At 37.6% G+C, this 11,846-nt stretch overlaps 1 protein-coding gene and 1 long non-coding RNA gene across 2 annotated transcripts; one reads left to right on the forward strand and one right to left on the reverse strand.

Moving 5' to 3' along the window:
- The first annotated feature begins 1,334 nt into the window (after nucleotides 1–1,334).
- LOC130089491 (uncharacterized) lies at nucleotides 1,335–1,529 on the forward strand. The gene is made up of 2 exons (XR_008807583.1): nucleotides 1,335–1,466; nucleotides 1,500–1,529. It is a non-coding gene; the product is annotated as an uncharacterized LOC130089491 (long non-coding RNA).
- A 164-nt stretch (nucleotides 1,530–1,693) lies between these two features.
- Nucleotides 1,694–6,590, reverse strand: gdf6a (growth differentiation factor 6a). The gene is made up of 2 exons (XM_056256805.1): nucleotides 6,115–6,590; nucleotides 1,694–2,627 (listed from the first exon to the last, which is right to left on the reverse strand). Exons 1-2 carry the CDS (start codon nucleotides 6,449–6,451, stop codon nucleotides 1,747–1,749), a joined length of 1,218 nt encoding a protein of 405 aa, XP_056112780.1. The 5' UTR covers nucleotides 6,452–6,590; the 3' UTR covers nucleotides 1,694–1,746.
- Nucleotides 6,591–11,846: the final 5,256 nt, after the last annotated feature.

The following is an 11,846-nucleotide window of genomic DNA, read 5'->3' on the forward strand; positions in this document are numbered from 1 at the left end:
GTAATTTTACAGATTGAACAATTTGGTAACACTTTATTTTACAGTGTCCTTGTTAAATGTTATAGGAATTACTATAAATTGTGCATAATTCCATGCAACTAACTCCAAACAACACCCCGATCCTAACACTATAGTAAGTACCATTATTATAATTCAGTAATATAATTACACAGTAACATGGGCACCTTAAAATAAAGTGTAACTAACTATTTTAACTCCGGTCAATAGAATCACATTTCATTAAAATCTTTGTTTGAGGAGATATCTTTCTCTACATATAGAGAGAGAGGAAAACCTTGATCTGTCTGATAGACTTTCTCACATTTAACAACTGGAACTAAATGAGAGAAAACAAAAACTATGATATATCATTCAAAATATTTTTTTTTAAAGACAAAATATTTAAATGGATCTGGGGAGTCACTGGCACCACACAAAGTGCATTTATTCATTTTATTAGTACAGTAATAGTGTGGATATAGTATTATCCATTGATATACTGTATTTATATATATATATTTGGGAAAAACCTTAAACTCTAGCTGAATGCACCTCAGGACGTATATTCTATGCAATTATGAGGTAGACATCGATAATGGTATTTCCACCCTCAGCAATAATGAATACATTTTAAATTAATTTTGTTTTATCAGCGTAAGAAATACACGATTATCATGAAAACTCTGTACATCACAAATAATAAAATAATTATAGAATAGAAATTATAGCGATTTGAGTGCATTTATAAATGTACATTAACAAAGAAATGTGGTTTTGCATTTCTTCATACGTTGCACTTTAGGTTTTACTTTACAAATATTTACAGCTCAAATAATGAACAACAGTGCATTCAAAGCTAATGTGCATTTAAATATAATCTCGCTTGCGAGTCTCTTTTTTTTCTTTTCTTTTCTTGTCAGTCAATAGGTCGTGAAAAAACGCTCCTTCCAGACTACTTGGACAGTTGCGGAAGTGCATTTTGTAAAGATGCAAACGTTGATGGATTTCCACTTTTTGACTTGTCTGAAAGTACAAAATGACATTTTGTGGATTTTTACCGTAGTAAAAATGTCCAGGCACTTCAAAAAACCAGTTGTCCGATGCTCCTTCAAAAGCATCTGCCAGTCTCTCTGTTTCTCACTGCAGGGATGAAGCAGAATCGCTTTAGTGTTTGGTACATTCACCTTTGCCCTGAATTTGACTCGATTACGCATCGTTGGTCGTAAAAAGCGTTTCCAGGGCACTGTGTTTTACTCATTCATTCATATCCATATACCATACAGTATCTTATCGATATAACTAACAGATGAGTTTGAACAGGTGCCCGTCTCCACATTCTTCTGAGTCCACACAGATAATGGTGTAACACAATCCTCAGTCAATCCTGTCCATACGGTTATGCACTGAATCTGGCGTTTCTTCTACCTGCCTCGTCCGAGAGACGAATCGTTATAGAAATATTTGGGGTTTTGGGCACGTAATTACAAAAAGAAACCCAGCATGTGTAAGGAAAATGACAAGATTTTGTTCCAAGTCTAGAAAAACTATGCACGCGCTCTTGGCACAACCATGAGCATTGGCCGGTGTAGATCATTTAAAATGTCAAAATGTCTCTGATGAAGAATCCCTTTTGCATAGGTGAGAATGCGCAGTTTGGGCGGCTCAAGCGCGTCTTTACGCATCGTTCAAGTGGTTTTTGTTTTTGTTTTTTTTATGCCTTGGTGCCAAACCCTCGTGTGTGATTCGCTACCTACAGCCACACTGTTCGACCACCATGTCCTCGTACTGTTTGTACACGACGTTGTTGCCGGAGTCTATGTATAGTATACTGATGGGACTGAGTTTTGTGGGGACGCAACAGCTCGGTGGCGTGCTGTTGGGGTCCATGGAGTTCATGAGCGTCTGAATGATGGCGTGGTTGGTCGGCTCCAGGTGCGACCTCAATGGGAAGTCGCACACCCCCTCGCAGTGGTAGGCTTCGTAATCCAGGGGAGCGATGATCCAGTCGTCCCATCCCAGCTCTTTGAAATTAACATGCAGTGCCTTTTTGCTGCATCTCGATTTGGACTTTTTGCCATGCCTTTTCCCATGGCGATTATTGAGCGCAGTTCTCCGTCTGCGCCGCGCTTTAAACTGCAGCGCGCTCTCCTCCTCCTCCTCATGGTCTCCGCGAGACTTGATCTTCTCTTTCATCTCATTAAACAAATTTTCTCTCTTCCTAGACCGCGTGTAGACCACCAAAATGGCCTTTTCTTGCTGCGTTCGGCCGTGCCGGTGCAAACCCAGTTGCTTTAGGTCGATTTCAGTGTCAGTTTTGCCATGCGTAACCTTGAGCTGGAGACAAAGCTGATTCCCTTGATGCCTGTTTTTAAAAATCCCCCAAACGTCCAGAACCTCCCATTCTGTTTTTCGGGAATCCTGAAGATCAAGGGATCTGGAAGCCAGTGGCCTCTCTGATCGACATGAGAGTAAATGAATGTTGTAGACGCCTGATGGGGACGCTTGGACATCCCCGGGCGCTTTGCGAAATATCCTTAATTCAGCACCGACCAGCTCCTCTTTGTCTGAGAGAGTTGAGACATCAAACAGATAAGTTTGTCTTTGCAAAGGAGAGAGCGTGAGATCGTCTGCAAGATAAAGAGAAATAATTGCAGTCAGATTCACTTAGAGTGACTCACATTCTAATAAAGAGGCCAGGTAAAACCTAAAGCCTTATTTTCGGCTTTCTTTTAGTCTTTGTTGAACAAAGTTGAACAGAGGAAAAAATATATACAAAATTAAGCATAAGAGATAGCTAATTTAAGAGAGAGAGAGAGAAAGAAACGAATATGATGAAGAAGATGCAATAGCTTAACTCACAGTTTCGTCGTTTTAGATAAATATTTTAATTTTTGTTTTTCTAAAATGTTTGGTAACCGTAACAAGCATATACAACATTTTAAAATATTTTATCAATATTTTAATGCTGCTTGTCGTAAAAATAAAAGGAAGATGGATGGTTAAATAATTTCTCTGCTGACTCACATTCTAAAACGCCTTATTTTCAGGTTTATTTTAGTTGGAAAGTTGGGCAAACTCACACTAAATTGTATGAAGGAAAAAATCAAGGAGAAACTAAATGAACATGATGAAACAGCAGTATAGCCCACAAATTTGTTGTCCAATATTTTCAGAGATATCTTCTTTTTTTTCTTCTTTTTTTCTTTTTTGGTTTCCCTCCGTTCTTCAGGTATAGCAAGCTTGAATAAACACTTTTGGCTACATTTGTCGTTTGGGATTCAAAATAAGTTATTGGCGGTACTTTACAGGTTCTTCAGATCAGCATTGGTCTCTGGGGCTATAAAGCACCATGAACAATTACAAAATTAAAAAAATATATCATGTGAATCTAAAGCGGGGTTTTCATTATATTTTGAAACTTTATCCCATTTTTATAAATCATAGCATGTGGGTAGCTATATATATTTTTCATTATTCCTGTCTAGGGTAAACTGTTAGCAAAATATTTTTTCATAAATATGTGCAGGTGATAATAAGAGAGATCTGTTAGCTATAGTGAGGGAGAGAGAAAGAAAGAGTGGGGGAAAGAGTGCGCCAGACACAAAGCGACATACTGTACGTGTTGAACAATGCACAATTAATGCATTCTTTCCCCTTCAGGAATCCAGAGGCCTAGTCGCACTTTATCACCGCCTTTTATCTCTCTGACGGACCAAACGAGAAGCATTTATCTGAATTCACGTGGGCTTGTGTATGTAAGAAATGTAGTTGAACTGTTAGACTATTATCGCTCCAAATACGCCTCGAGCACATATATAATTTAGCCTGAACAAAAATGCCAGATAAATACGTGCATAATTTCCAATAACACCATTAATTTTAATTTGGCTGTTCGAGAGCAGATTGCTTTTTAATGTTCAGAAATACAAAAATGCACTGCATTAAAATCAATTCAAACCTCAAAGCCTTTTTTTAATGGCCATTTAGAACAAATAAATCGAAATCAAATAATAATAATAATAGGCTATGCGACTTTTGGCCGTGCGTGAACTTGTAAAATGATTCAAATTGAATGCACGTATGGTTCCACAATTGCGTTTTTATAAGACCACAAACAAATCGAATACAAGGTCACCAAATAATTAACAGTTCCAAATTCCCTCCCACCCCACTGAAGTGCACCCCTCTTATATTTCATCCCTTCTGCCAAAAACAAACATACCGCTTCAAAAGTGATTACTGCCCGTATAAAATGCAATTGCATGCAGCAAGAGTTGGACGAGTTTACGCGACGGCCTAAACAGATAGGTGAGGCAAGTTTAGCCACGAACATAAATTCATAAATCATCCCAGCCACACAATCTTACGCTTTTGATCAATGAACATTCTTGTCCAATAATTCGAATCTGTTGGACGAGAGAGAGAGAGAGAGAGAGAGAGAGAGAGAGAGAGAGAGAGAGAGAGAGAGAGAGAGAGAGAGAGAGAGAGAGAGAGAGAGAGAGAGAGAGAGAGAGAGAGAGAGAGAGAGAGTTCTCTTGGTGTGGCTACCGGGGCACCATCTGCGTTTTAATGAGTTACTTACAAGTGCCAAAAGTAATTTTCATACATTCCGTTTGTTCTTGTCTGATCTTGCAACCATAACGATCTAAAATTTGGGGAAATGTCTTATCTGTTTTGGAGGAAATTCCTTCCTGTTACACAAAAAGATTACCGCCTTATCATAATTGAACGGCGCTTGAGTGGAAATGATTCTTGATGACATTCAGCAGCGAATGACGCGCATGGCGCATATAGCCAAGACACTGTAGTGCAGCCAGGCAACTAGAACAGTATGATTTTGCATTAAGCACTGACGGTAAATGTTACACACCGATTGCTACTGCACTTTAAGATGCTTATAAAAAAGTTTTGATCTGTACCCCCGCGTAATGCACTAAACTATCCACAATTTGAATGCTATAAAGCCAGCAACATGTCCATAAAGTAGCCTAACAATTCTTCAAACTTGAACAGACGTAAGGTCCTCTCCAGTTTTCGCTCTCCTCTTTTGGTGATGTGCCACTAGCTGAACTAGTTCATTACGGGAGAATAGACAGTGTTTGATATGTTATGACATGGACACTCAATTAGATCACCCAGTTCAAATACTCCAATCAGCGGTTTGATGCAAAGCAACCCTCAGAGGGTCCAGTGAAGGGTCATAGCCAATGACACATCAAATCAAAATCAGTGAGGAAAGTGAAGCTTTTTTCATAAAATCAGTGTGCGCTTCTCTTCTTTCTGCGAGCGCGTTTATCTGCAAACGAAAAGTGCAATGTTTGCGCCGACTTGCTCTTTTTATTGCATGTTTTCGTTTGTCTCCACAATGTTCACACAATTACTTTGTTGCAAGTAAATACAATTTAACTGCAAATAATACGCACAGCATTAGTAAATAAAAGAATCCACTTGGGAACTCTAAACTGGATTAAAAGTTTTTTTTTTTACTTTTAAAAGCAAAAAAAAAAAGAAGATTTTTTCCGTTTTGTAGAAATACAAATATTTCCTTTCAGGTCAAAAAAAGAGCCAATTTAATAATATATTATGTGCGCATGCAAGTAATTTTTCCTCGTGAGGTTTGTGAGAACCGTTTGTGAGACTGCTTGCACGCGAGGATGTTAAGGGAATGATTTATTGCCTTCATTTAGAAAACGGACCAATTAGTGTTTTATTGGCACGTTACCTTCGGGTCAATGTAAAGCCAATATAACTTTATACTAGCCAAAATATGAGGTCGTGCTGACCAATAAATTGCGGCCCAGGACGAGTGATTACCAAACCATTAGCACATGAACAAACCCTGAAAATTATTCCTCCAATTTCAACGGAAGATATCATTATTTTCCCTTTTAACAATAATCTAGATCATTTTTTTAGCGCAAATTAGTTTTTTTTTTTTTTACTAAAAAGTTATTGCTTTACAAGTCTGCGTGTTTTAAAGCATATCTTACATCATTTTAAAATGATTATAGGCTATATAAAGATTTCAAGAAAGAAGAATAGTTAATAAAGACTGAAAATGCTAGAGTGCATAGTGCACATAATGCATGGACAAGAGAATAAAACAAAACAAACCTTTTCCCCTGTCTACAAAACTCGTTATGGTATTTGCAGACTTTGAAGAGCGGAAAAAGCTTGCATTGAGCCCCAGTTTTTCAGCAGCGGAGTAAGTCCTGTATATAGAGATCATGTAATCGTGGGGCACAACCGGGTCCTTTAAGTCATCCCGACGACTCACGCCCGGGGAGGATGCGAAAATCTCTTTAAGAAATTTGGGTGACCTTTGTCCATCATACGCGCTCCTGGCACCCTTGCTCCTTTTCTGCGATAGAAGCGCAGCTGACTGGCAACACGGTAAACTCCAAAGGAAAATGAAGAGCGTGTAAAAGGCGACTGCTCTCAAGGCATCCATGGTGTTACTGTCCCCCCCAAAAGTGAAGCCGAGCCGTGTCTCCTAGTGAAGCCGGGAGTTTTTTGTTTTGTTTTGTTTTTTTGGTTTGTGTTTGTCTCACGAACGCGGAAAGCGTGAGATCCGTGTTGCGTGTCTCAAGTGAAGTGCGCTGTACGCTCAAGAGTGCGAGGCTGGAGACACACACTCACTCACTCACGAGTCACGCCCACTACACAGAAGCTCCAGTATTTATTGGAGAACTTCTCCAGACTCTCTGAAAACCTTCTGAGTTGTTGTCGGTTATTTTTATTTTATTTTATTTTTTCTGTATAAAAATGTAAAAAATATTAGTAGTAGTATAGTAGTAGCAGTTGTGAACGTATTAGGCTATATGATGATGATGATGATTATTATTATTATTAGGCATTTTAGGCTACATAATAGCGATACATAACAATAACATAATAATAATATATTAGAATGAATGTAGCCTACTTTCTTAATTATTCTTTTTTTAAAAACTGAATCTAATATGATTATAATTGTACATTTAGAAATTATATGTGCTCTTAAGGACAGGGTAGAGCTTAAAAATAAAAAATTTGGTCTCAGAAATTAATAAAATACTATGTAGCCTACAACAATTGCTCGGTGTCAGGAGTCTGTCCTGAAAGGAAAATAAGTCATTAGGCTAATCTCCGTCTCTGCACCAGGCAACGCAACAGGATGCCAGGTCTTCCAAGTAGACTAACATGTTGACAGAGGTTAACAGGTTGACAAAAATATTCACAGATCAACTGCACTGGCTGATCATGGTGCGAAAGCGCATCCCTGCAGGGCGCTTCGTCTCGCGAAGAACTGCACCAATTTACAAAGAAGTTGCTTAATAGATCAATACCATTCATATGAAATGTCGAAATAGAGAACTTATTTGCAGGTCAGTTGAGAATGTCTGGTCTGGTAAATAACTTTAATCTTTTGGAAGTTTCAATCTTCAACGTAATACAACTCTATTAATCTATGGACATAGGCTATTTATTTCCAGACAGTCTTGTCTCATGCGTATGTTAAAGTCCTAAAGCTGAAAGAATTTATTGTAACTAGTCGTCTCACTTCTATCCTCAGAATAAGCGGCTGCAAGACACTGTTAATTCTCCGGTTTCAAATGTCCCGTTACCTTGCGCTGCACTGCCTCCTTGCGGTTATCCATTGCAATAATGTTGCATTTTGGAAGAAAAAAACCCGGCAGAATAGAAATCTGAGAAAAGCCTCCGAAGCCAGCAAAATTCATGTTGAGTTAGTGTGTGTACTATAGGTCGATTTAAACTTCATAACATTTTTCAAAACTAACACAACAAAGATGGTCAGACACATACATGGGAGACTGGGGGCTAGCTGTCACATTTCGTTGAAGATTTCTCAGGGAAAGTTAATTTTAAGTCATTTTCTCCATATTTGCATGCACCATTGTTGAGACAGAATATAATCTGTCTTTAAACGGGCAAAAATGTAAACAAATCTGAAAAAAAAAAACTAAAGAAAATCATGAAACAGCAAGAATGTAACAGGTAGACATTGTTTTAGGCAAAATAAATGGTATTCGTTTTCATATAAAACACATGTTCAGTTCAGCATGACAACCTATCACATTGCATAGGCTAGTTTCATTATTTTCCCACAACACAATTAGTAAATAACATGAAACCTTGTACATATTTGTATAAAGATACTTTATTACAAAAAAATTTTTTACATTAGGATAGACAGCGCCTACAACAAATGCATCAGTACTCACTCCATCACACTTTAGTACACTTTAATAATTGAAACAGTGAAACGTCACTTGTCGTTCGAATATCTACCAGCAGAGGGCAGTGAAACACCATATTATTATTATTGCGCGACCATCATATGACAAACAGCAGATATATTCAATCAGTCAGAGTTGGCTTCCTTGGGTAACTTAATTTGTTGCGTTAAAGGTAGGGTATAGCAATTTGTTTTACAAACACTTTTTGTTATGCTGGTTGAAACTCTCATATCCTGATAACAATCAATAATAGAAGTGGACTGAATGTACATAGGCTTATTCCTCTGTGGCAGTCACCGGACCAAAAATGTTCAATGCTACGATGTCCCTGTCAACATATTTCCATACCTCCTCGCACCCTGCTCATGCAGACATCACACAGCGTGTTCAGTAAGGCTATCAGAGTTGTAGACAGACAGTCGCCGAACGCCACAAAGAAAAAGCAGCTGTTTTTGTTTACAGTCATCCTGAACCAAAACAACGAGCTTATACTGCGTTTACGTCTTAACTGTAATTACAAGATGGCAACCTGATTTATGCTATATCAACACTATTAACGCTGAAATGAATCTACAGAAGTTAGGTGGTACAACTATAGCACTGTATGTTGTTTACATTCATTCTTATTGTAATGTTATGTGCTTTGAGACATGAGGTAATTTAACGCCATCTCTCGTCTTGTAATGCTTTGCAGACGCTGCTGTGTGCGCACGTTCATGTGCTTTAAAGGAGGCGTGGCTTTGGAGACGCTCTGAAGGGAGGGTGGGATGGGATCTCATAGTTTGGTGAGTTGACTTCAGCACCATGGAGAGCCGACGTCTCCACTCAACTGCACTCAGTCTTTTCTGTCAGCAGTGCTACTCAAGTAAGAACCCTATACCGATAATAAACATCTTAAATCAGCTTAAGCTGATTTTCTCATCTCAGATGGTCTCCCAGCCCGGTCAATTTAAGATGAGTTTTGGGCACTTTTTAGCAGGTCAGTTGGACAGCCTACGATCCTAAACCATTTTAGGCTGGATTTGTAGGAATAATAGAGAATGTACTTGATTCAAACACTTCAAGTGTTAATTTGAAAGATACATGAATAAAGTTTTATGCTACTTTTGGTTTGGTATTTAAAAAAAAAAAAGTAGTGGTATTGTTGACAAAGTATGGCTATAGCATAACCAACAAGTCATTTACCTGGTGCATCCTATTAAAAGTTGTGTAGAGTTTTCATTCTGATGTTGATAATGTTGATACTGAATGAGACTGCTATATTTATTTAAAAAAATTTATTGTAGATCTTTGGATTGAAATACAAAATTATTTTCTTTAGTGCATTTTTGTTTTATGTTATTTTATTAATTAAAAATAAATTAATAAGTACTTTTTTCTTAACATAAAAATAAACGAATAAGCACAAGAAAATATCCACAAGCAAAAATATTAAAGTAAAAATGTTTTTGCATTTTCCGCACGAGCTTATTTATTTCTATTTATTTTAGGAATAAAGAGGAATCATATGGAGTCACTTCTTGGTAAGAAAGCTGTTATAAAACTGTCTATTATGATAAGGAATAAAAACACCATGGGGTGTGGTGAAAGAACTATGCTGGTAAATAAAAGGTTGCAGGTCAGACTCAACCCCAATCCACTAACCATCCATCACTACTCTAAAACAATGGGACTTGTAGTCACTTTTGATAAACATTAAGCCAAATAACTACTGTCATCAGTATAGGCTGTGAACCGTGCACGTCAATAAAACCGACTTGTTAAATCTCACTCGGGCACGTAAGAGTTAATTCTTGCTGCTCGGAGTCGTTACATAACACACTTGGAACATTCACGTCGTACTGGCGATGTCAATCTCCTCAGTCTCTTCTGCTTGAGCACAAACACTGATGCACTGAGATGTGCTGTGCGGAATAATCTGGCTTCTCACGCAGACAGAGGCTGAGAGTCCTTCACATCAGATCAAAACAAGAGCAGAGGACCGAGAGCGCGCATTGTGTTGTTCTGAAGGGATACGGAGCTGCGCATCCTTCACTCTCACTCACAGGAATCCATTCAGCACTTCACGAGGCAAGTGTATTTACTTACTGCGTCACACTGTTGTTTTCCACAGCGGTTTTTTTTTTACGAAAATATATTAACGAAAAGAATGTTATATTATATATTATTTGATAGAACTATTTTTAATTCGAAAAAGACATTGGTACGGAAGCTTCAATTCAACACGTTTGCTCTAAATCTGAATAACACTGTGTTATTGTGTACACAAATGCGTTAAACAATACTGCTATTGTTTAACGCATTGTGTAAGATTGATGTTTATTTTGAAGAAACAATAGGAATAACATAAAATTGTGTCATTAGAAAAGCAGTTTATTTTAAATCGTGTTTTTGATGCATATTTGCTGTTTAGGTGGGGCAGAAGCGTCAACGTTTGTCAGTCAGGTAACTTAATCAACTTTGTTTTAATTGAGATTCATTTTTGCAAGCCAAAATATTATAAAACATCTGTCCTTTGTGGGAAAGCGGAAAGAAAAAACACAGAACGCTATAAATCACTATACAGTGTGTTAAAAAAAGTTAACCTTTATTTATTAAACCAGGCAAGTTACTTAAGAACATATTCTTATTTTTATATATTTCTCAAAAGCTGGTAGAAATATCACCAAAAAGTATTAGAGTGTACTGAATTCTCACTGGAAATAGAAATTTCACATCTGCTGCAACAAAAAAATCCTAGTCAGTTAAAAATGTATGGAATGCTGCACAGTGTGTAGACTAAAAGAGAAGCAACTAGAGAAAAGGAATTGCTGCGATTTGTACTCACTGCCTAATGTACATTGTCAACCTGTATTTAGGCATCGTCTTTTGTGGTCAAGCTCAAATGGCAACACTAAAACAAGTAAGCAGAGAAAGCACTCAAAGCCAGTATCAAATGCATTTGTGCACATTACTCTCTGTCTCCAATAACATTGAGTCATCGTTGCTTTAGAGGACTAATGACAGAATGAGGAGTCACTGGTGCTGAGGCAACTAAATTTAGTGTCTCTAGATCTCAATGTGTTGTGTTGACTAGGTTAGTAGCCAGAGGACAGTCTGTTTACTTGTATTTCTGCATATCGGAACTAAAAAGTAGTTCAAATTTACAGTATATTTTAAATATAAAAAGGCTAAAGAATAATATCTAAGATGATGTTGATTTTTACTGTCATGTTTTATGCATGAAATCATTTTTCTTAATTAAATATGAGCAACATTACATAAGCTGTTGTGATTCAATGAATATAACCTAACTGTGACTTCACTCCTGTTTATCACATCAAGCCAGTCATTTCCATATAAGATGGATAAGGTGATTGAAGAGAGATTGCATCAGTAACTTCTAACTGTGTCAGGCTGAAACTATAGTCTCAGCTTTTCTATTAGGCTGACAAGGAGTAAAAACACTAAGCTTCTTGTCCTGACACAAGACATCAGTTAAGTGAATGGCTGCCTAGTGTCACTCACTGACCACTATCTGGCTTCTTTAAAGGCTCTGTTTCTCTGTGTTGCCACTTGCCAGGTCTGTGTTGCTAAGGCTCTGACTTGGGCTCCAAGAGAGAACAG

Source organism: Rhinichthys klamathensis, unplaced genomic scaffold (genome assembly GCF_029890125.1).
Source record: "Rhinichthys klamathensis goyatoka isolate OS25496 unplaced genomic scaffold, OSU_Roscu_1.1 h1tg000006l_1, whole genome shotgun sequence".
In the NCBI taxonomy this organism is placed as follows: domain Eukaryota; kingdom Metazoa; phylum Chordata; class Actinopteri; order Cypriniformes; family Leuciscidae; genus Rhinichthys; species Rhinichthys klamathensis.